The 23,142-nt window shown below is 46.2% G+C and overlaps 2 protein-coding genes across 3 annotated transcripts in view; one reads left to right on the plus strand and one right to left on the minus strand.

Moving 5' to 3' along the window:
* LOC143989549 (uncharacterized) overlaps positions 1-23,142 on the plus strand; it is a 157,571-nt gene that overhangs the window by 60,660 nt on the left and 73,769 nt on the right. The window lies entirely within an intron of this gene.
* LOC143989605 (uncharacterized) overlaps positions 1-23,142 on the minus strand; it is a 270,608-nt gene that overhangs the window by 30,167 nt on the left and 217,299 nt on the right. The window contains exons 4-8 of one of the 2 annotated variants that reach the window (XM_077489821.1): positions 8,288-8,411; positions 8,074-8,171; positions 7,755-7,982; positions 7,489-7,630; positions 5,421-6,183 (exon numbers count right to left, since the gene is read on the minus strand). The exons of the other annotated variant lie outside the window; for it this stretch is intronic. Of the exons in view, the coding sequence (XP_077345947.1) occupies positions 5,421-6,183; positions 7,489-7,630; positions 7,755-7,982; positions 8,074-8,171; positions 8,288-8,411 (1,355 nt within the window). The remainder of the gene's footprint in view (positions 1-5,420; positions 6,184-7,488; positions 7,631-7,754; positions 7,983-8,073; positions 8,172-8,287; positions 8,412-23,142) is intronic. 2 annotated transcript variants of the gene reach the window in all.

Consider the following 23,142-nt stretch of genomic DNA (forward strand, 5'->3'; position numbering starts at 1 on the left):
GGTGGAGAAACAACTAAGGTACTGTTCAAGAGTTTGGTTTGTGGGTTTCGTTTGTCCATTGGTCTGAGGGTGGTAGGCCGAAGAGTAGTGTCTAGAGCAAGACAGAGCTCCTTTCAGAATTAAGAGCTGAATTGGACCCCACCATCCGATAAAATATTTCTGGGGACCCCATGGAGGCATATGATCTCCTTAATAAAAGCCTGAGCTGTTTCTGGGGCGGAAGGAGTGCCAATCATAGGAATAAAATGAGCCATTTTTGTAAGGCAGTCCACAACAACAAATATGTATGTAAACCCATCAGAGGGTGGTAGCTCCACAATGTAATCCATACTGATCTGTTCCCAGGGTCTGGAGGGAACAGGCAGGAGGCGTAGGAGACTCCATGATTTATTCTTTTCCGTTTGGCTGTGATTGCACACCGGGCAGGAACTGACGTAAGCGTGGCAGTCTGCCTTGAGGGTAGTCCACCAAAAGGTTTGCAAAAGCAGATCGGTGGTTTTGGTCACCCCGAAATGCCCTGCTAACTTGTTGTCATGGCAGAGTTTGAGCACAGAAACTCTCAGTTGAAAGGGCACAAACACAGCATGGTCATGGAAGAAAAGTCAGTCTTTTTTGTGCAGATGTTCTCCTGAGGGCAGCTGGTCTAGAGAGAAGGCCAGTTTAATCCACAACTGTCACTTTGTACAATCTACCCCCCCCCCCCCCCAGCTCTGACCTCTGCAGAATATCTACAACTTCACAGTCTCTACTCTCTCTGCACAACCAGCCCTTTCCCTCCTCAGCTCTCTCCCCTGCATTCGTATTAGAGTCGTGCAGCAGACTTCGGTTCTGTCCTGTCAGGTCAGGCTTGTTTCTCCCCTCAGCTTACTGTGCAGCCTCCTCCGTGCAGCTCCACCTGTCAGATCATCAGTGTACACAGAACTGAGGAGTTTCAGAGTTCTTCACTCGGGTCCGTGCTACAGAGATCTGACAGACAGCAAGCGAGGATAGCTGCCTCTGAAATCTCCCATTAATGCCGATAGTTGTGTCATGTGCACTTGGCATGATCAGTCGGCTGTGGGGCACATGCCCTGGATGCCGGCGCTAGCATACAGAAGCTGGTAGAGGAAGTGACTTGTATAGAAAACTTCCTCTACCGGCTTCTGTTTTATGTGACATACTGCAGAGGAGAGGGCTGCCTGAGGTGGCAGAACTGCATCTGGCAGAAAAAAAGCCCTGCCAGTACCTATCTAGCCTTGCCCCCCTTCTTACTGGAGCAGTCATTCACCTGGCATCTAGAGGACGGAGGCTGCTCCAGCAATGCCACCTCTGAGCTGATATCCCCAACATCACACAACTTGGCATATTTGTTGGGGTGTACCAACTCAGGACTGGCTTCCCTAGTGCTCTTCCCTCTACCCCTTCTTCTAGCTGTCACCCAGCTCCCTACCTCTGGCTCCTGTACCTCCATTTCTCTACCCTCCTCTATACTGGCCCCTGACAGCACCTGCTGGGTAACGTCCAAAATCTTTTTTTTTTTTATATAATCTTTATTTAGAACAGATTCACGTGTCATAACAAACATTTTCAGAATTTCTATAACATCAGTTTAAAGTTGACTTGTACATTTTATATACTTAGCAAAAAGAAACAGAACAAAGGAAATACAGAAAATTAAGCAGTTATACATCATATATAGCTCAGGTGTTCATTCCTTTAACCACTTGGCGCCGGGAGGACGTCCTCGCCTTTCGGGGGTTATATCTGAATGATGCCTGAGGCTACAGACATCATTCAGATATCGGCATTTTCAGCTGGCAATTTCCTGCACCATAAGAATGATCATAGCGGCTGTTCCCCCCCTCCCGCCACCCTCCGGTGCTTCTACCGACTCACCGCTTCCATCGGTGAGTCAGTCACAAGATCCGCCGGCCCCCGGATGGTATCATAGAGATTTCCGGCGGACCAGATGGTCCCCGGAGTCTCTATGATCGTTCGGAGGCCGGGCACGATGTTATGACATCACGCTCGGCCTCTGCATTCAAAATAACGGCACCACCTCGGCTGGGAAGCCGTGATCGTTTTTTATTTTTTTTATTTTAGGCTTCCCAGCCTAGAGGTGAGATGTGGGGTCTTATTGACCCCATATGTCACTGTAAATAGGTCCGATGATGCCATATTCCTATTACAAGGGATGTTTACATTCCTTGTAATGGGAATAAAAGTAATCAAATTTTAGTCAAACTAAAAAAATAAAAGTAAAATTAACAAAAAATAAATAAATTAAAGTGCCCCTGTCCCCGTGAGCTCGTACGCAGAAGTCCCGCCCACTTATGAAAACGGTGTGCAAACCACACATGTGAGGTATCGCCGCGAACGTTAGAGCGAGAGCAATAATTCTAGCCCCAGAGGTCCTCTGTAACGCAAAACATGTAACCAGTAAGAAAATTTAAAGCGTCGCCTATGGGGATTTTTAAATACCAAAGTTTGCCGCCATTCCACGAGCGCGTGCAATTTTGAAGCGTGACATGTTGGGTATCTATTTACTCTGCGTATCTTCATCTATCACATTATGCTAAAAAATTGGGCTTACTTTACTGTTTTTTTGCTTTTTTTTAAGCATGAAACTGTTTTTTTTCTGAAAAAAACGTGATCGAAAAATTGCTGCGCAAATACTGTGTGAGATAAAAAGTTGCAACAACCGCCATTGTATTCTCTAGGGTCTTTGCTAAAAAAAAATATATAATGTTTGGGGGTTCTATGTAATTTTCTAGCAAAAAAAAATATGAATTTTACATGTAGGAGAGAAATGTCAGAATTGGCCTGGATGCGAAGTGGTTAAAGGCTCGGGGGGGGGGACTTCTGCAATGTCATCACCGACTAGTATGGAAAAACGTCTCGGCAACAGGACCTTTCACCAGTCCTAGACTAGTGTAAGCCAGTAAAAGAGCTAAATTGTCTGCAAGATTATTCCCCACAGGCCATACATCGGGGCGGGAGGGGCAATGGTCGCCTACAGCTAGCCTCCCCCAACACAACACCCAGGCCAAAACCATATTGAGGCACACATGGAAATACAGCGCCATCCTCATTATAGATGGTCTCCCCTTATAGTGGCAAGACATAGATAACACTTGTTGGGTTAAAGCATACATAAGAAAACACATAAACCAAATTTCAACATAGTGAAAGATTCGAAGAGAGAAAAGAATTAGCAAGAAGGGAAAGAGGGGGAAGAGTCAGGATCATACCTAAAGTCTGGCAAAAGATGTTGTCATGCACACCAAGCCCCCCACCACCGCATATAGATGTCCTCCAGAGCAAGGGGAGTAGATAATCAACGTCACAGCCGCTACCGCTGGGGTTGAATATGCTGTCTAAGAAATGGTTCCGCCAGTTCCAGCAGTGCCAAGTCTAGGCTACAGGATACTTGGTCTGAAACACGAATGTGGTCCAGCCATAATGACCAAGTGCTGGCAAAATGATCCCAGGTAGCTTTACAAGGCGCAATCAAATCCTCAGCCTCCCTGATCTCATTCATCTTACGCTCCCATTCCTCCCGACTAGGAATTTGTGATCACTTCCAATAGATTGGGAGCAACCGCTCGACTGCATTCAGCAAGTGGGGCAGCATGCTCCTTTTATACTGACTAATCGGTATGGGAGGGATATGCAGGAGAAAATGAATCGGGGAGAAGGGGATGTCAAGGCCCAGGATTTCTTTAATCTGAGCTCTGATGTCTGTCCAAAAGAATACTATCACAGGGCTATTACAGGGTTCTCACACCACATATGTGACAATTTTGTTTTAATATTTAGCCCTGCTGCGGGCAAGCAAGCAGTAGGGTTTGCTTGTCGAATGCAAGCATTGGGTAGATGTGCTGCCACCTGAATGCTTCCACACATTCCCAGTAAAGTGTCCCCACCCAACGAGCACACCCGCTATGTATCCAGGGCTTTGCTTGCCCATCCAGGGCCGAGACCAGCATAGTGGGTGATGATAGGTAGAGGGGAGGGAAGAAAGAGGACAAGTGTCCGCTCTCCTCCCCTTCTTGTTCCTGACCTGGAAGTGATGTGTATGATGTTCCTTCTGGGTCCCTGTTTTCCCCCCAGTCATCAAGGCTGGGAAACAATGTAAGTGGAGCACAGGGGAGACATATAGACCCTGGATGTCTCATTAATGAATTAACCACTTAAGCCCCAGACCAATTTGCAGCCAAAGGACCAGGCCTCTTTATGCGATTTGGCACTGCATCGCTTTAACTGACAATTACGCGGTCGTGCAACGTGGCTCCCAAACAAAATTGGCGTCCTTTTTTTCCCCACAAATAGAGCTTTCTTTTGGTGGTATTTGATCATCTCTGCGGCTTTTATTTTTTGTGCTATAAACAAAAATAGAGTGACAATTTTGAAAAAAATTGAATATTTTTTTACTTTTTGCTATAATAAATATCCCCAAAAAATATATAAAAAAACATTTTTTTTTTCCTCAGTTTAGGCTGATACGTATTCTTCTACATATTTTTGGTAAAAAAAACAAAAAACGCAATTAGCGATTATTGATTGGTTTGCGCAAAAGTTATAGTGTTTACAAAATAGGGGATAGTTTTATAGCATTTTTATTAATATTTGTTTTTCACTAGTAATGGCAGCGATTTTTATTGTAACTGCAACATTATGGCGCACACATCGGACATTTTTGGAACCATTGTCATTTATAAAGCAATCAGTGCTATTTAAATGCACTGATTCCTGTGTAAATGACACTGGCAGTGAAGGAGTTAACCACTAGGGGGCAGTGTAGGTGTTATGTATGATGTTATGTGTTTATTTTATTGTAGGGGGCATGTGACGTCACTGATCGTCCTTTCCTATAAAAAGGGAACAGACAATCAGTGACAGCCACACAGGGAAGCACGGGGAGAGGTTTGTTTACACAGACCTCTCCTCGTTCTTCAGCTCTGTGACCCGATCGCATGACACCAGCGGCAATCGGGTCCGCTGGTCCCGCGGCCACGGGGCTCAGGATCGGGAGTGCGCTGCCGGCGTACTGAGCACCCAAGTTATAAAAGCCCTCGACATTCCTAAAAGCACCTTATTTAGATTTATATATGGGTTTGGGTAGAATTATTTTTATTTTATCAGGACAAGGAGATTGTCATAAGAGAAAAGAAGATTGTCAGACAGGACTTCATTGAGGAACAATTCACTCACTCAGGACAGGAAAGTGGCTTCTCCCCCGTGTGAGATCTCTGATGTCTCTTAAGACTGGACTTATCTGAGAAACATTTTCTGCACTCAGGACAGGAATACGGCTTCTCCCCTGTGTGAGATCTCTGATGTGTGCAAAGATGGGACTTCCGTGAAAAACATTTCCCGCACTCAGGACAGGAAAACAGCTTTTCCCTGTGTGAGATCTCTGATGTATGTAAAGATTGGACTTCTGTGAAAAACACTTTCCGCACTCAGGACAGGAATAAGGCTTCTGCCCTGTGTGAGATCTCTGATGTGAGAAAAGAAGGGACTTCCGTGAAAAACATTTCCCGCACTCAGTACAAGAATACGGCTTCTCCCCTGTGTGAGATCTCTTATGTTTGCAAAGACTGGACTTCTCTGAAAAAGATTTCTCGCACTCAGGACAGGAATACGGCTTCTCCCCTGTGTGAGATCTCTGATGTATGTAAAGATTGGACTTCACTGAAAAACATTTCCCACACTCAGGACAGGAATATGGCTTTTCCCCTGTGTGAGATCTCTGATGTGTAAAAAGAAGGAACTTCCGTGAAAAACATTTCCCGCACTCAGTACAGGAATACGGCTTCTCTCCTGTGTGAGATCTCTGATGTTTGTAAAGACTGGACTTCTCTGAAAAACATTTCCGGCACTCAGGACAGGAATACGGCTTCTCTCCCGTGTGAGATCTTTTATGAACATTAAGTTTAGATTTAGAATGGAAACACTTCCCACACTCAGTACAGGAAAACCTCTTCTCTGTTGGAAGGACGGCCCCATCCCTCACAGTCTGAGGTTCCTCCGGATAAGAGGAATACGATGGTCCATCTACACTGTGTGGTGCCGGATGGACATTTGAGGTAGCCGGGTTTTCTCCTGGACTATACTGTGTGATGTCCTCATCTTCTACTTTACAGTCTGGAGACAAAGTGAGACAATCCTCTGAGGTTTTCCTCATCTCCCGTCCATCTACTAAAATAGAAATAAAAAGATTATTACTAGACATGAGCTGATTGGTTCCCCTAAACCAGGACTCCACCCACATCAGACAGCTTTGTCTCTGAGGGTCTTACAATTCTCCCCTCAAGGTAACTAGTAAATGGGTCCTCTGATCTCCTACCAGATCATTTCTTTATTCATGGACCTTAGTCATAGAGTGAGGAAACAACGAGAACTGTCTTTTATAGGAGTGACAGTGATGAGGGGATTATAGGACGAGTGTCCCCTCCCCCTCTATCACTCATTGCCATCTTCCCAACACAAGAAGTCCTGACCTTCCTTATTTAGTCCATGATTTAGTCATGAATAACAGCGGGGCTGAGCCCCACCAGAGGTCAGAGAGTGAGGATGGGGGGAGAACAACCAAGATGAAGACTGGACTGATCCTGAAGACCACCATCATTGGGTTATTGACTCCTCCCTCATTATCATGTTCTATTTAAGGTTCCAAAGGTGGAGGATGTTATCACATTATTATCACCATGTAAAAGTCTGTGCTCCAACCACAACATCAGAAAATGTCCAGCTGGTAGAAAATGGGTGTAACAAAATACAATACAGATTATGTTTATATATAGCAGTAGGTAGAGAGGAAAGAGCAGAATTCAGAACTATGTAATGTACAACATATTGTATAAGCTACAACAGATAGGACTACATAGTATCAGAATTATGTAAAGTACAATATAGAGTATATAGTGCAGGGGTCAGGAGTATGTAATGTACAATATAAATGATATAGTGTAAGGGTCAGGACTCATAATATTGATATTCAGTAATCAGTGGAAAGTTAAATGTTTACATGAGACAAGTTACAGAGATCCCACACCGCTGCCTCCCATCTCCTGAGACTGTAGACAGTGACTTGGGTCTGAGACTATACAGACATATCCCTCCACCTGGCACAGCCAGCAAACAACAGAACAAGTAATCCTGGAAGAATTGTTCTGTTAAAGATCATGCTAGACCTGGGCATGAGGCAGCAGACCCAAAGCACATACCCGGGGTGCCTACATAGAGCAACATCTATGGCACAAATTAACATTTTCCTGCCAGCTGATCCCCAGAATCTCCATAAATCCAGTCTAGATACATAAATTGTGTCTGCAGCACAGAGAAGGAAGATTATCGGAGAGAAATCCAGGAATACAGGACGGGGAACACAGCTCAGGAAAGTGACCAGGGGATTACAGGCTGATATCACCCAGTCCCCGCCCTACTCTGGACCAATCAGTGAGCAGTATGGGTGGAGGAATGTATTTAGTGTTAATGACCCACCTGTGCTGATCTCTGTAGGAGTGTCCTCCTCTATAAATGTCCTCGTTATTCCATCCTCCTCCATAGACTGCCTATCATCCCTCACATACCTCTCTTCTTCTTCTGATTTCACCTCAAATTCTATATCGATTGGATCTCCACTCTAAATAAAAAAAATTAAAGTGAATATCATCAGTAAACTATAAGATTTGTTATTGTGACATCACATAAAAAAATCCACACATCATCTCTAGGAGTCCATGTTCTAGATGCTCCATCCCACCAACCTTGTAACAATGAGGGATGGTGTGATCTTCCTGTGTGGAATCCCGGGAATACAGAGGATGGGGACATCTCTCTGGTGGGTTTCTGTATCTGGATGACTCCACCATGGTGTCCTGGTACAGATCTTTGTGTTCTTTTAGAAACTCTGACTCCTCCATCACCCCATCCTTATCATCCTCCTCTTTTATCTCTTCTTTAACTTCAACTTTAGAATCTCTCAGGTTTCCACTCTGAATATATATAATAAAAATGACATCAATGGTAACAATGCAGATAATGTACAGATCCTAATGATACTATCAGTGATTGTTCCTCATCTACCTGATGATGGTGAGGGATGGTGTGATCTTCCTGTGTGGAATCCCGGGAATACAGAGGACGGGGACATCTCTCTGGTGGGTTCCCATTACTGGATCCATCTGTAGGAAACACACACACTGACTTAATAAATTGTTTCTATGTGTTTATCAGATGATGGGGGATCTAGGTGGAGCCTCCGTACTGCTCTCTCCTTTACAATAAAGTCTCCTCTTACCCGGTGATGTGAGGGGCGGCTGATTGTCCATCATGACGTCCTTGTAGAGATCCTTATGTCCTTCTAAATACTCCCACTCCTCCATGGAGAAATAGACAGTGACATCCTGACACCTTATAGGAACCTGACACACACAATGATACAGTCACCATCCAGACACATCAGGAAGAAGCAACAGACGAGCGCATCCAAGAGATGAAGCCAGGGTCACTACACAGAAAACCAATCCAAGGAAACAACAGGCAGGACGAGGAATAGCAAGAAGGAGCTCAGAGACAAATGAGAATATTGCTCAGCCAATGGGAGATGATCTCAGCATGACTTACATAATGAAGGAGATGAGGGGGGGGGGGGGGGGGGAGTCACTTATGGTGACCATAGAGACATGGAAATTCAGCTGGTTCAGCAGGGATCGGTCACATTTCCATCCATGTGTGGTCACTGCCGGATAAAAGTCACTCCATCAGCGGCTGCAGCCAACAGCTTCATCACTGATTTGTGTATTCTGAGAGCGGAGGACCGCCCCCCATTGTCAGAAGACAATAGTGCAGCGGGGAGGATCCTTCAGCTTTTTCCTCTTATCCCACTGGATGAACGATAAAACTGAACCATGTATGGCCAGATTTGGAAGGAAGATATATTCATCATCAAGATGATCCCCTGAAGGGGTTAATCTACATATTACCTCCTCTGCCACCAGATCCAGCAGTGTCTTCTCCCTATGCCCTTCCAAATGGAACTTTCTGTCTGTAACTGACATCACTTCCTGTCTGTATTCCATAGAGACTTCTTGTCTGGGTAGAAGTGAGATCACCGCCCTGTGGAGCTCAGAGGAACTGCAGCCCTGGGAAACATCTCGTAGTGTGAACACGGCCTTGTGCTGTGTGTATGTACTGTATATTCTTCACCTTTCTGTGAGGATTTGATTGTCTTATCCCATCTGCTCAAGCTGCCAAGTTGGTTGCTTCGACTGGAGCCTCTCATCTATACAAGGATAAAGAGGTAAATATCTACACAGACTCCAAATACGCATTGGGTACAGTCCATGATTTTTGAGGGAGGATTCACCGCTGATGGACAAAGGAATTTCTCATTCAGACCTTATTCAAGAACACCTTTCAGCAATAATGCTCCCAGCAAAAGTTGAGGTAAGGTGCAGGGTCACAGCACAGGGACAGATAGGGTTGCTATAGGTAACAGGCTAGCTGATCAGGTTGCTTAGGCAATTTCCATCAAACCAGTATGTCCGTCTTATCTGCTCATGTCCAAATTTTTAACCCCTACCCTTGTTGAGGATACTGACCTTTTCCACTTGCAAGTTTTGGACACCCCAGAAGACATACATTTCTGGTCACAGAATGGGTTGTCCCCAGACCAATTTGGTCTGTGGTCCAACAAGGAGGGAGAAGTAGGCAAGTATGGACTCCCAAGAGCTGCTGCTCCATTGTTAATGTCTCATTATCATGGCTTTGGAGATATTAGTAAAAATAACACGTTAATAGCCATTGCCAGACATTTTGTATGCAGGGATCTATGGGATCTGGTTGATGCTCAACTTTCCAGATGCTTAACATGTGCAAGGTACAATGTACAGGGAAAGAAGGTAGGAGCATTGGAAAGTGTAAGGAATGGATTCCTAGATAGGGTTGCCCCCTGGTCATAGACAGTGATAAAAGACCGGCATTCACTGCTGCAATGACTGGACATATCAGCAGACTATTAGCTATTGACTGGAAGTTCCACATACCCTACCATCCACAGAGTTCAGGAATTGTAGAAAGGATGAACAGGACCATTAAGGATAAATTAGGAAAGGTAACAGGGGGAAGTTTTAAAAATTGGATAGAACATTTACCAGCTGTGCTCGCCCAAATTAGGATGACCCCTAATAAAACTACTGGGTTATCCCCCTTTTGAAATTTTTATGGGTAGACCATTTCCCACTCCCTGTGTTAGAGGTCAACCTGAGTTAATGCAAGGGGACTTGGAGGTCATACAACAGAAACATGTGGTTAGACTTAGGCCTGATTCACACCTATGCATTTTTAGTGCTTTTTGCATTTTGCAGATTTGTACTACAGAACATGTTCCATTGGAAACAATGGTAAATGGAGTGTAGTGCAAATCTGCAAAATGCAAAAAGTGCTAAAAATGCATAGGTGTGAATCAGGCCTAATTGAAAAATTGAACTCGGTCTTTGGTGAGGTGTCTTTGTCCTTCCCACTTCCAGGAGGAGAGCCAACACACCCTTTTCCAAGCAGGTGACAGAGTTCTTGTTAAACAACTGCAGAAGCATGGCTCATTGACTCCACCCTATGGTGAACCAACAACATCGATCATGGTTACCAGAACGGCTGTTCTCACTGAACAATCCCCAGTGTGGATACACGCTTCATGAGTTAAGAATGCACCACCCACAGCATGAAAAGAAGATGATAGACCCCAAGGAATCGAAAAGGGAACCGCCCAAGGAAACACCACTGGCTACACCTCCGAACTTTTTAAGATGGGAATGAGGGACAACTATCAGAAAAAATATGCAGGAATATGACATGCCCCTGACCACACCCCCTTAAAAGGAGAATTGTACAAAAAAAACAAGATTGGTTAAACTCAAGAGGGCTTTTTTTTACCACTACTATTCCTGTATATTGGCTTTTGGAATTTACAAATACAGCAATTTAGAAATCAGATGAAAGGTGCTGAAAAACACTTTTTGATAGATAAAAAGTGCATTTTATATACAACTATATAGATCAGACCGAAATGACGGACTAATGAGGGAGAGAGGGACATTGTTCCAAATCAGGGATAGTCCATCGAAATCAGGGAGAGTTGGGAGCTACGCCACTGGCAGTGCTGATCAGAAATAGGGGAGTAACTGCCTGCATCATTGCTCTCATACTTGCTCTTGTTATTTACATGGTTGCATGTGACATATATGATTATTGTCCATGGTCCAATAGATCCCACCGCAACCAGCCCAAGCCTACCAGCCCAAGCCTACCTTACACAATAGCAAGAGATCTATAGAAAATAGTAAATACCCTAGTCTATTATTGAAAACTCTTTTAAAAATTGCCCAGACAGCTAACAGATCTAACTGTTGGGTGTGTTCCAGACCCCCTATTGGTATCAGAAATCCAGCCATGATAGCTGTATTTATTCCCTACAACGTAACTGTAAATCAATCAGCACCCATAAATGAAAGTTTAAACATCAGAATTGCGCATCCCTATGATAAATTTAGTGAATTGTGAATAGGGAAGAATTTCTCTAGCAATGATGAATATTTCTGTACTCAAAGACGCCCAATTTATGTTAGCGGAAAACACGGAAATCGTAGTATTGGGTATAGACTAGGAGGGTGAAGGACATTAAGTACTCTACAAACTACTATTAACATGTCTCTTCCCGTAGTTATCTAGTTTATTAAACCCTGCTAGGCACACTGATATAAAGTTACTTATGAAAACACACACACACTGCTGCTAGTAAAACACTATCTTATTTATTTCCAAAGAAATTAGGAAAGCTAACATAAAGTATTAAAAAGACATTACAATCTCACAAAGCATACAATCAGAACATATAATACAAGAATATGAAAGATACTTATTATCACAAGGCCCTCCGTGAGGCTTTGCTGCATCGGCTAGGCTCAGACCAGGAGAGGGCCTTCACCATGAGGTTTAAGCCGGAGCCATCACCCAGAGTAGGCCTCAAAATGGTCGAATCATCAGGTTAGCAAAGAAACAGCCTCATGACAGGCTCTTTTCAGCAAACAGAGAGAGAGCATTGCCTGTGTGTGTGATCCTTTCATTCAAACATACACGCCCACTCGTAGCCACCCCGATTTGACTTCCATCCAATAGATATCGCCAAGAGGTAACCCTTCACCTGTCTGCCCATTCTTCAGGAAGCATGCTGTATTGTCCACTATGGGCAGAGTCTCTTTTAGCCCTGAGCCATCTAGCTAGCTCCTATTCCCTTTAAAGCATGTAATCACACACATCACAGCAGGTGGGCCTAAGCCAAGCCATTGTTCTTCTGATTACAAAGCTTTCATGTGTTTTATTTCAGCTGAGGCTAAGTTGCTGTCTCAATCAGGAAGTGAAATACCAGAAGTATTATATGAATTCAATCCAACAGAGGGAAAGGTAGGAGAATAGGAAAAATCAAATGTCCTAAAGGATTAGTGATAGACATTGGAGCTATGTATACTCTGGTACTCCACTTACATGGTTTGGTATATAAATACCAGGGGATGGTCTGTTACAGACGCTACAAGAAGGGATCTTGGATTTTAAGGTCAACACATACAGATGTGATGTTTATTGATAACATACACCATCTTTTCTTCTTCCTTTTCTGCACTCTGTTACTCACCGAGAAGAATGATGAGGAATCTGGATCACAGCTTCTGCCAATCATGAAGGCCCTGAACTTTTGTTTGTGGATGGTTTTCTTGCCTTGAGCAGGGTTGTGATCACTTTGTTGGAACACCCTAGGGATTGGAACCTTTCCCTTTCAGCTGCCAGATGTGAAGATCCAGCCTGCGGGGATCTGGAAGGGTGTGACATCCTTGCGACAGGAGAAGAGGTATTATTGGAACCTTGACTGGAAGTCGGGTACTTAGATACATTGCTGTGGGGAACCAAGGACGTCTTGGCCAGTACGGTAGGACCGCTATCACTGTCGTGGTTTCTATCATAAGTCTTGACAGGAATCTTGGAATGAAAGGCCGTGGAGGGAAGGCATAGGCCCGATTGCATGCCCAGGGGGCTGAGAGGGCATCTATTGCCTCCGTTTGGGGGTGAGGAAGCCTTGAGATGCACCTTGGAAGCTTGGTATTGAATACTGTTGCAAATAGGTCTAGCTCGAGGGGACCCCACTGGTTCACTATCCAGTCGAAAATCTCCGGGTGTAGAGACCATTCGTTGGCATCCACAAACTTGCGGGAAAGGCGGTCGGCCCTCAAGTTGAGATGGCCGGGCAGATAAACTGCCCTCAGGTCCTTTAGATTCCTTTCTGCCCCTAGTATTATGGGTTCCACCTCCTTCAGGAGGGACTTGCTGCATGTCCCCCCTTGCTGGTGTACATAGGATACCGAAGGCCTGTTGTCCATTCGGAGGAGAACTGGTTTCCCTGTAATCTCGAACCTTAGGGCTAGTAACGCAAGGTAGGCCGCTCTGACCTCCAGGACATTCGACACCGGGCCCGCTGTATGGAAGGACCATCTACGCTGCACTGAGATCTGGTTGCAGTGTGCTCCCCAACCTGCTGCACTGGCATCGGTAGTAATTGTGATCCAGTCGACATGCCCTAATGGGCGTGATTTCAGAAGTGTCTGTTTCTTCATCCACCAATGCAGACTCCTGAGCATCAAGGTCGACAAGTGTATGGGTTGGGATAGATACCGCCTGTTCCACAGTCTTTCGCCAGGAGTAGAAGGTCTCCAAGTAGTGGCATACCCAAAGCCCCAATTCTCTCAGAGGGGCTATGATGGCAATCAGGGTCTTTGTGAAGACTCTTGGCGCTGTGCAGAGGCCAAATGGAAGACTCTGGAATTGGAGATGTACCTGCCCCACCGCAAATCTCAGATACTTCTGGAACGGAGGGAGTATGGGTATATGCAGGTAAGCGTCCTGCAAGTCTATTGACAACATCCAGTCCCCTGGTTGGTCTACATGAATAATCGTTCGTAGTGACTCCATTTTGAATATTACTTGGAAGATATAACGATTTAGACTTTTTAGGTCTATCACGGGTCTCCACCCTCCATTTCTCTTGGAGACTAGAAACAGGGTTGAGTAAAACCCCGAAAATCTCTCTGATGGAGGCACTGGAACTACCGCTTGCTGTTCCTGCAAGGAGAGAAGAAATTGCTGTAGCACTTCCGTTTTTTAGGGGGGAACCTTGACACCCTTGTCAGGGAGAAGAAGTCCTTGGGAGGTTTGTCTAGGAATGACCAGAAATGGCCGTATTTGACTGTGGAGACTACCCAAGGATCCCTGCACTTTTGTTCCCAGATCTTTGAGAAGTGTTTTAGCTTGGCTCACACAGGAATCGCTTGGGCTTGCCTGGCGTCAAAAGGATTTAGTAGAATCCTGTGGGGTAGGCACTGGTCTCTGTCTTCGGGTTTTGAGGAACATGGACTGTGTGTTTTTCCAATTATGCCTGAAGCCTTTTCCCTGCCTGGACTGTCGGTAATCCTTATTCTTGGAGTATTGGAATCTGGGTGCGAATGTCCTGGAGTGCCTAGATCACCTGTGCTGGGGTAGCAGGCCCGATTTTCCACCAGTGACTCGAGAGATGGCCTTGTCCAGTTTTTCCCCAAACAAGGCTTTTCCCCAAACAAGGCTTGCACCAGTTCTGTTTGGAGGCGATATCTGCTGCCCACGGTTTCAGCCACAAGGCCCGTTTGGCCATAACTGTGTGGAGCATTGCCCTTGCGGAGCAACGAATTGAATCAATGGCGGCTTCACCAATAAAGTCTGCTGAGAGCTTCAGCTCATCCAAGGCCTTGATTATATCCTCCTTTGGGATGTCCTGTTGGATTGCCGACTCTATATTATCTGTCCAGACGCGTAGCGCATTGGACACTGATGTCAGGGCTGTGAGAGATTTACAGGCGTTGCCTGCCATCTGGTACGCTTTCTTGAGATGGAGATCCATCCTTCTGTCCAGTGGATCCTTAAAAAAAGTTAAGTCTTCCATTGGCAACGTGACATTCTTTGCCAACCTTACCACTGCTGCATCGACCACTGGAGAACCCTCCAGCATTGCGGAATCAGCCTATGAGAGAGGCTATAACTTTCCCAACCGATTAATAGAGAATCTTTTCTCTGTCTTTTTCCACTCTTCCTCAATCGCACCCCTGATCTCGTCCATGAGAGGAAAAAAGGAGATCTGGCGTTTGAGAAAGTGCAATTTAGACTTCTTAACCTCGGTGTTGGTCTCTTCCCAGCCGATCGCTTGTTTAGCTGCCTGTACATAAGGCTGGACGATGGCAAAAGCAAAGCCAGAGGCCTCTAGGCCATCAGAGGATTCCTCTGAGATGGCATTCTCTTCCTGATGTTTAGAGGAAGATTCCGGTGTCAGACGAAAATACCACTTGTGGACAGCCCTGGGATGGAAGCCTCAGCCGTTTGCTCCTGAGGAGGAGACGCTGGTTGTTGCGTCGTCATTGTGGCTACCAATTCCGCAAGGGAGTCCTTTACTGCTTTCTTAAGTAGGTCTGCCATTTGCAGACCTTCAGATTCTCTGTCTGCTGCATATTCCCTGAGGCAATCTCGATTAGATCAGTTTGTCTGAAAGTGGGGTAGCTCCACAGGCCTGACATCTTGGAGATCTAGGTCTCGGGGAGCATGAGTGACGGCGCTTTTTGGCCGATGCTTTCCTGCCACTTCTATAATCCCCATGCCTGGACGACCTGTCTCTGCTGTGACTAGAGTCGTCATCGTCTTCATGTCGCCTTGAGGTCCTCTTAGACATCTTTTGGCGTACAGGACTGAAATACATAAAAGTACCAGCCTCAGTGCACTCTTTTATTTATTTATTTTTTTAAATGTATCAACTTACCTGGACATAGGTTCTTACCTCAGGTGTAGAGTAGGATCTTGTGCGGGTGGCGAATGGCTCATACTAGACGGAGTAGCAGAAGCAGCAGCTAAGAAAAGAGTTTTAGAGGAGAAAAATCAACCCGCCGTCTCCTTGACTGGTAAAAGGTACTTTACCTCTATAAATAACGATTTCTCTACGTTTTGTCTTCTTGTGCCTTTTTATTTTTTTTTGGGGGGGGGGGGGGGGGGTTAAATATATATATATATATATATATATATATATATATATATATATAGAATGAGAGAGTTAAATAAAACACCGGCGCTGGGCGCGCGCGGCTCCTATGGAGCCGGAAATGGCGGCAGGGGCTAAGAGAGAGGTTTTTCCTCTGAGAGAAACAACAAACAAATGGGAGGTCAAAAGAAAAGAAAGAAAAAAAGTAAGAAATGGAAGGTTGGGGAGGGGAAGATAGGAAAAGAGAGAGGGAAGAGAAAAGATATAAAACCTAAAAGGGAAGGGAAAGGAAGGAAGGAAGAAAAGAGAGAAGGGGAAAAAAAAGAAATGTATAAATAGCTGCTTCCTCCGTTACCATGAATGAGCTGGTGCCTGATCAACTTGCAGATAAAGCTCTTACTTAAGAGACAAACTGCTTGTCCCAAAAGATCCTAACAGAAGGGACTTTCAACCTTATAAGCGCGTTTAGCTGCCCAAGAGAAGGAACTGCGTCTGGGAGAGGCTTGAACCCGGACGGAGGCTGCCGGACGGAGGCTTACTTAAGAGACAAACTGCTTGTCCCAAAAGATCCTAACAGAAGGGACTTTCAACCTTATAAGCGCGTTTAGCTGCCCAAGAGAAGGAACTGCGTCTGGGAGAGGCTTGAACCTGGATGGAGGCTGCCGACTGCAGAAGGTAAGGACGCCGACCAGAATTCACTGCCATGAGGTATGAGGAAAAAAAGGAGAATGCTGGGGCTGCGCTAACGATTTCTTTTATAATATTCACTAGTCCTGAGGGAGGAGCCAAGGTGGAGCTTGTCACGGGTATGCTGCCATGGAGGCACCAGGAAACATTGTTTATAATGTCTATTGAAGTGGAGTGGAGGCCACATGTTTTCGGTCAAATGTGGAGCTCCACTCTTGGAAGACAGGAAGTGATGTCATGCGCAGACAGGAAGTAATGTCAGGGACAGGAAGTGACGTCAGGTACAGACAGGAAGTTCCAGGTGAGAGGTGAGTTGGGAGGAAGTAGAGAGGAGACATTGCAGCAGAGGAGGTAATAAGATCTTATTTTCTATTTACACCCAGTAACCCCCCGTCATGTCCGTCCTCTTCCTCCATAGTCACTGTAATGTATTTTATCTCCAGCAGATGATGATACACACATATAGTATGGAAACCTAGATTAACCCCTTCAGGAAGGATCAGTTTAGGGCTGGATTAACATAGGGGCTATTGGAGCTGCAGCACCAGGCTCCTACCATAAAATAGTCACCCTGTCGCACACCACACAAAAAAAATAAAAAATCAGGCTTCGAGGGTTGTAGCTCGGTGACCTGGTGGTGAAGTAGCTGAAGTCCTACTACACCAATAGTAAACATTTGGGACTCCTGCCACCTATGGTTCCAGGGATACCGTACTCCCTGCGCAGCCTGTCAGAAGCTACATACAGAGCGCCAAATAAGGAGCTTCTTTTTGAGATCTGTTGTTTACAAGTTAAAATCATTTTTTTTTTTACTAGAAAATTACTCAAAACCCCCACACATATATTTTTTTTCAGGCACCCTAGCGGTCATTGCAATACTTTGTCACACCATATTTGCACAGCGGTCTCACAAACGCAATTTTTGTGGAAAAAAAATGCACGTTTGAATTAAAAAAGAAGAAAACATACTGTGAAAGATGATGGTATGCCGTGTAAATTGATACATTAACATGTCACCCTTCAAAATTGCGTCCGCTCGTGCAATGGTGACAAATTTTTACCCTTAAAAATCTCCTTAGGCGAAGTTTAAAAATTCTACAGGTTACCAGTTTTGATTTACAGAGGAGTTCTAGTACTAGAATTATTTTTCCCACTCTAACGATCGCGGCAATATCTCACATGTATGGTTTAAACACCGTTTTCATATTGGGGTGTGACTTGCGTATGCGTTCACTTCTGTGAGCGAGCTCGGCGGGACGGGGCGCTTTAACCATTTAAGGACCGAGCCTCTTTCTGAGATTTGGCGTTTACAAGCTAAAAACAGTTTTTTTTGCTAGAAAATTACTTAGAACTCCCTAACAGTATATATTTATTTATTTTTCTAACACCCTAAGGCAGGAATATGCAATTAGCAGACCTCCAGCTGTTGCAAAACTACAAGTCCCTTCATGCCCCTGCCTCTGGGTGTTATGCTTGTGGCTCTCAGAATCTTGTTATGCCTCATGGGGCTTGTAGTTCTGCAATAGCTGGAGGTCCACTAATTGCATATCCCTTCCCTAGGGTGTTAGAAAAAAATAAATATATACTGTTTGGGGGTTCTAAGTATCCCTGCCCTAGAGAATAAAATGGCAGTCATTGCAATACTTTCTGTCACACTGTATTTGCGCAGTGGTCTTACAAGTGCACTTTCTTTGTCCTAAACGTAACCACTTCAATACCGGGCACTTACGCCCCTTCCTGCCCAGGACAATTTTCAGCTTTCAGCGCTGTCGCACTTTGAATGACAATTGCGCGGTCATGAAACACTACCCAAACTAAATTTTTATAATTTTCTTCCCACAAATAGAGCTTTCTTTTGGTGGTATTTGATCACCTCTGCAGTTTTTTATTTTTTACTAAACATACTAAAAAAGACCAACATTTTTGAAAAAAAAAGGATTTTTTTTTAGTTTCTTTCATAAAATTTTGTTTTCCCCTTCACTGACGGGCACCGATGAGTTGGCACTGATAAAGTGGCACTGATATGTAGAATTGATGGGCACTGATAGGCAGCACTGATATGCAGCACTGATTGGCACCAATAGGTGGCACAGATATGCAGCACTGATGGGCATTGATAGACGGCACTGATGGGCACTGACTAGCACTGACAGACGGCACTGATGATTAGGTACTGATAAGTACTGACGTGTTACTGCTGGGCAGTGATTGGCACTGTGGTGGGCACTGGCACACTTTATTTGGATGTTTGGATGTACCAGACAGCAGGAAGAATCCCATAGCTTGCCACCACTGTAACGGAACCCCTTTGCACTCCACTTGAGTGCTTACGTCATATACCGCTTCCTCCAGTCACAGAACATAGATATCAGATATTACAGCCACATCATACAACCAAGAACTAGGCAGGACTTGTTTTGGCTGCTAACTGGAACTGTTTATTTGAACCCAGGTACCACGATATACACTCAGGGGACATTCCCCCTTTTTTGCGTAATGACACAGGGTGGGGTAAACTACATTCAGTAACAGAAACACAGGTGTATTCAAACTTCTCATCAGTAGACTGTCCTATCAGCAGGGAGAGCTGTTGTAGGAATCCCCCCTCCTTCCTCACGGCTAATCCACTTACACATATACAGTACATCCCATAATACTTTTCTCCCATGGCAGACAGACACAATAGAACAATGGGATACAGGCACTTAAAGAGGAAGTAAACGGGGCGTGGCCTGGACGGTGATGGAGTAGGTCGCACGTGAGTTGTGCTCCGCTCTCGGTTTATCCTGCATACCTATCCTGTGCATCGGCGACAGCTAAATACCGACGGGAATCGCTGGATTAAGTCCCCAGCATTAAGCCTGCCATGTCTCCTACCAAGAAGAACAGCACGGCGATGTCTTCCCTGGACAAATACCGCAGACAGGATCGGGAGGCAGCTCAAGATGGCGCCTCCTCGGCATCTTCTCCTCCACCGGCGACGAACGACACTGAGAAGGTACTGGAGGCTATCTCGGCCTGCCAGTCCTCCCTTACTACTAAAATTGAGGAGATTCGGGTGGACGTATCCCTCATCAGACAGGACATGTCCAAGCTCAAGGATCGTGTGAAGGAGACGGAGGACAGGATTAGCCAGGCGGAGGACGTGCTCCACCCGCTGCAACACTCCCATGAAGAGTTGAGGCGCCAACTCCATCTTCTCTCTCAGAAGCATGACGATCTCGAGAATCGATCCCGCAGGTCGAACCTCCGTTTTATAGGCCTTCCGGAGGGAGCGGAGGGCTCTGATCCACCTGCCTTCCTTGAGAACCTCCTGGCCCAGACTTACGGTAGGGAAGCTTTCTCTACTACCTTTGTCGTGGAACGGGCACATCGTATGGCGGCGAAACGCCCGCCGGAGGGTGCACCGCCCCGGACACTTATTGCCAAGCTGTTGAATTTTAGAGATCATGATGTCGTCTTGCGCCTGAGCAGGGAGAAGGGTAATATCCCCTACCGTGCGGGACACGTTATGGCTTTCACGGACTTCTCCACGGAGGTCCAGAAACAACGGGCTCGCTTCATCGAGGTCAAGCGGAGGCTGAGGGTTAATCCCCTGAAGTATGACATGATGTATCCGGCGAAGCTGCGTGTTTTGGGAGAGGACCGCGCTAATTTTTTTGATGACCCGCCGCAGGTGGTGGAATGGCTGGACCGGCGAGAGGCTGACAGGAATCGTCGGGCCTAGTGTGCGGACTGGTGTAGGCTCTATGCGGTAATACGCCGAATTACTGTGTCTGCTGGGACTGCTATTTATTGACTGTTTGCCTGATGCCCGGGACATGTGTTCTTTTTTGCCCTGACCTTACTCACTGCAGTGGCTGGGTCTGTTGCAAACTGTTGGTCCCTAGAACCCTGCCTGACTTCTTCTGAAGATACATTCTGGGGGGCTGGTACCGTCCAATTTGTCCTTGTGTGCCAGGTGTCACGGTATTGACCATGTCTGCCCCCATTTTGCTTGTTGGCCCTGGCTGGGCCCATCCTGGCATATACGGTTCTGTCCCTGTTAGCCTTTCGCCCCTGTGACGGCGGACTCCAGCCCCCTTGCACGCTGATCTCCCTTTACTGTGGTGAACTTTGGTGGGACAAGTGCTTCTGCCTTCTTTATGTTGTTTCCCCCTTTTTTTTCTTTTTCTCTTTTAACTTTTCCTTTTTTCTTGTATTTTCCCATTTTTATTACTGCTGCTCAAATTGCTGCTCGCAGATGCTTTGTTTGCCTGTTTTCCCGGAACCGGGGGCGGGGACCGCGACTCTGGCTTTTGCGGCTGCTCCTGGGGCCTGATACAGCGAGTGATCGCCCTGTGTATAGTGCCATGCCATGTTTGCCCTCCTGAAGAGATAGCTGGTTCAGGCGGCGGAGGGAGGCTGCACTGGACACTGTTGACGCAGGGGGTGCGGACATCTGCATGGCTAGTTGGGGGTGAATGCTCCGGCATAGTTGGGGGTGCTGAGAGCTGGGCGGGGGGCGGGAGGTTTGGGGGGGAATTTGAGTTTGTGTTTTGTTGTAGGTTTTTGGTTACTGAGTTTATGGTACAACAAATAATGTCACTACATGCACTGATGAGATCGCACTTATTATGGGGGGGGGGCATGGGGTAGGACCGCTATTGGTGCTTAGCCTGTCCCTCCAGGTGAATAGACTGTATCTTGTAGCTGTATGGCTCCAGTTAAATTTTTGACATGGAACGTCAGGGGACTCAGGGATAAGCTTAAGCGCACGGCAGTTTTTGCTTGTCTCAAGACATATAGGGCCGACATAATAGCACTGATAGAAACACATGTTACAGGCCAGCTTCAGTTGGCTCTTAGGCGACCCTGGGTCGGATGGGCGTATCACGCAACCCACACTCCTTACTCCCAGGGTGTATCTCTGCTAATTGCCAAAACACTGCAATTTCACCTGATTGATATACATACTGATCCCCAGGGGAGATTTATTTTTTTGCACTGTACTGTGCATGGTAGACGCTACCTTATCCTAGCCCTGTATATACCGCCTCCATACTCTGCTGGCCTGGTGTCTGAGGGATTATCTTTCATGGCCCAATATCCGGGCACCCCTGCCATTTGGCTTGGGGACTTTAACCTTGCCCTCGACCCGAGTATAGACAGGCTGCATGGCGGTTCTGCCCCTGCGGCCCAGATGGGATCTAGACTGAGTCGCACCCTTGGGGACTTCTCGCTGACTGACGTGTGGCGACATAGGTACCCCACGACCCGGGCCTTTACATGTTTCTCGGCCACACATTCCACTATGTCCCGCATCGACTACGTCCTTGCGTCGGACATTCTCCTTCCCCAGCTGGAGGATGCGGGGTTTCATGCAAGATCTCTATCAGATCATGCTCCATGCTGGGCTACCTTTTTAGTGACCCAGCAGGTGGGACCTCGCGCCTGGCGCCTCAACCCCTTTTGGCTCAAGGCACTGGGGGAGCAGGATGATTTAGCGGATGAATGGCGTCGCTTTTTTGCTTTGAACAAAGGGACAGCGTCGGGTGGTAATGTGTGGGAGACCTTTAAGATATACGCGCGCTCCATTTTGATTCGGCGGATCAATAAATTAAAAGGCTCTTCCAAATTGCTAGCTGATCAGGCGGTGGAACAGCTGGATGCTGCTACCCGTCGGTTTGTGGCAGACCCCACGGCAGAAGCTGCCTCGGCTGTCAGGCTCCAGTCTAGGGTCCTAGACCATTTGCGCTTCGAACAGGCCAGACGCAAACATTTTTTCTCGCAGCAGCGCATATTTGAGCAGGGTGAGTCGGGCGGGTAAACTGTTGGCGTTCCTCGCCCATCAGGACGCGAGGCCGCCGGTGGTGGTGTCCTTAATGGACGAGAGTGGGGCACTTATTTCAGACCCAGCGAAGGTGGCCGAAATGTTTAGGTCCTACTATGAGGACATTTATGCTTCCCGGGTGGAGGCCACCCCACAGGAGACCCAGACGTTCTTACAAGAGGTCCTCTTCCCGCAACTTTCTGTGTCTCAGATTGCTGACTTAGAAGCCCCGATCACACTTGAAGAAGTTGAGCTGGCACTCTCCTCCCTAGCCGCGTCCAAGGCCCCGGGACAAGATGGTCTACCCCTAGATTTTTACAACACATACTCCGAGGTGCTGGCCCCCGAACTGCTAAATTTGTATACTTACCTTTTTGACTCTGACACTCTCCCGGACACTTTACGCCAAGCTACGATAGTGGTTATTCCGAAACCGGGTAAAAACCCACACCGCCCTGATTCGTACCGCCCGATCTCACTGCTTCAGGCGGATGTCAAAATTTTAGCCAAGATATTAGCATCCCGATTGAACTCGCATATTTTGTCCCTTATCCAC

Source organism: Lithobates pipiens, unplaced genomic scaffold, assembly GCF_037356315.1.
Source record: "Lithobates pipiens isolate NorthernLeopardFrog02 unplaced genomic scaffold, aLitPip1_a1.2 Scaffold_18, whole genome shotgun sequence".
Taxonomy (NCBI): domain Eukaryota; kingdom Metazoa; phylum Chordata; class Amphibia; order Anura; family Ranidae; genus Lithobates; species Lithobates pipiens.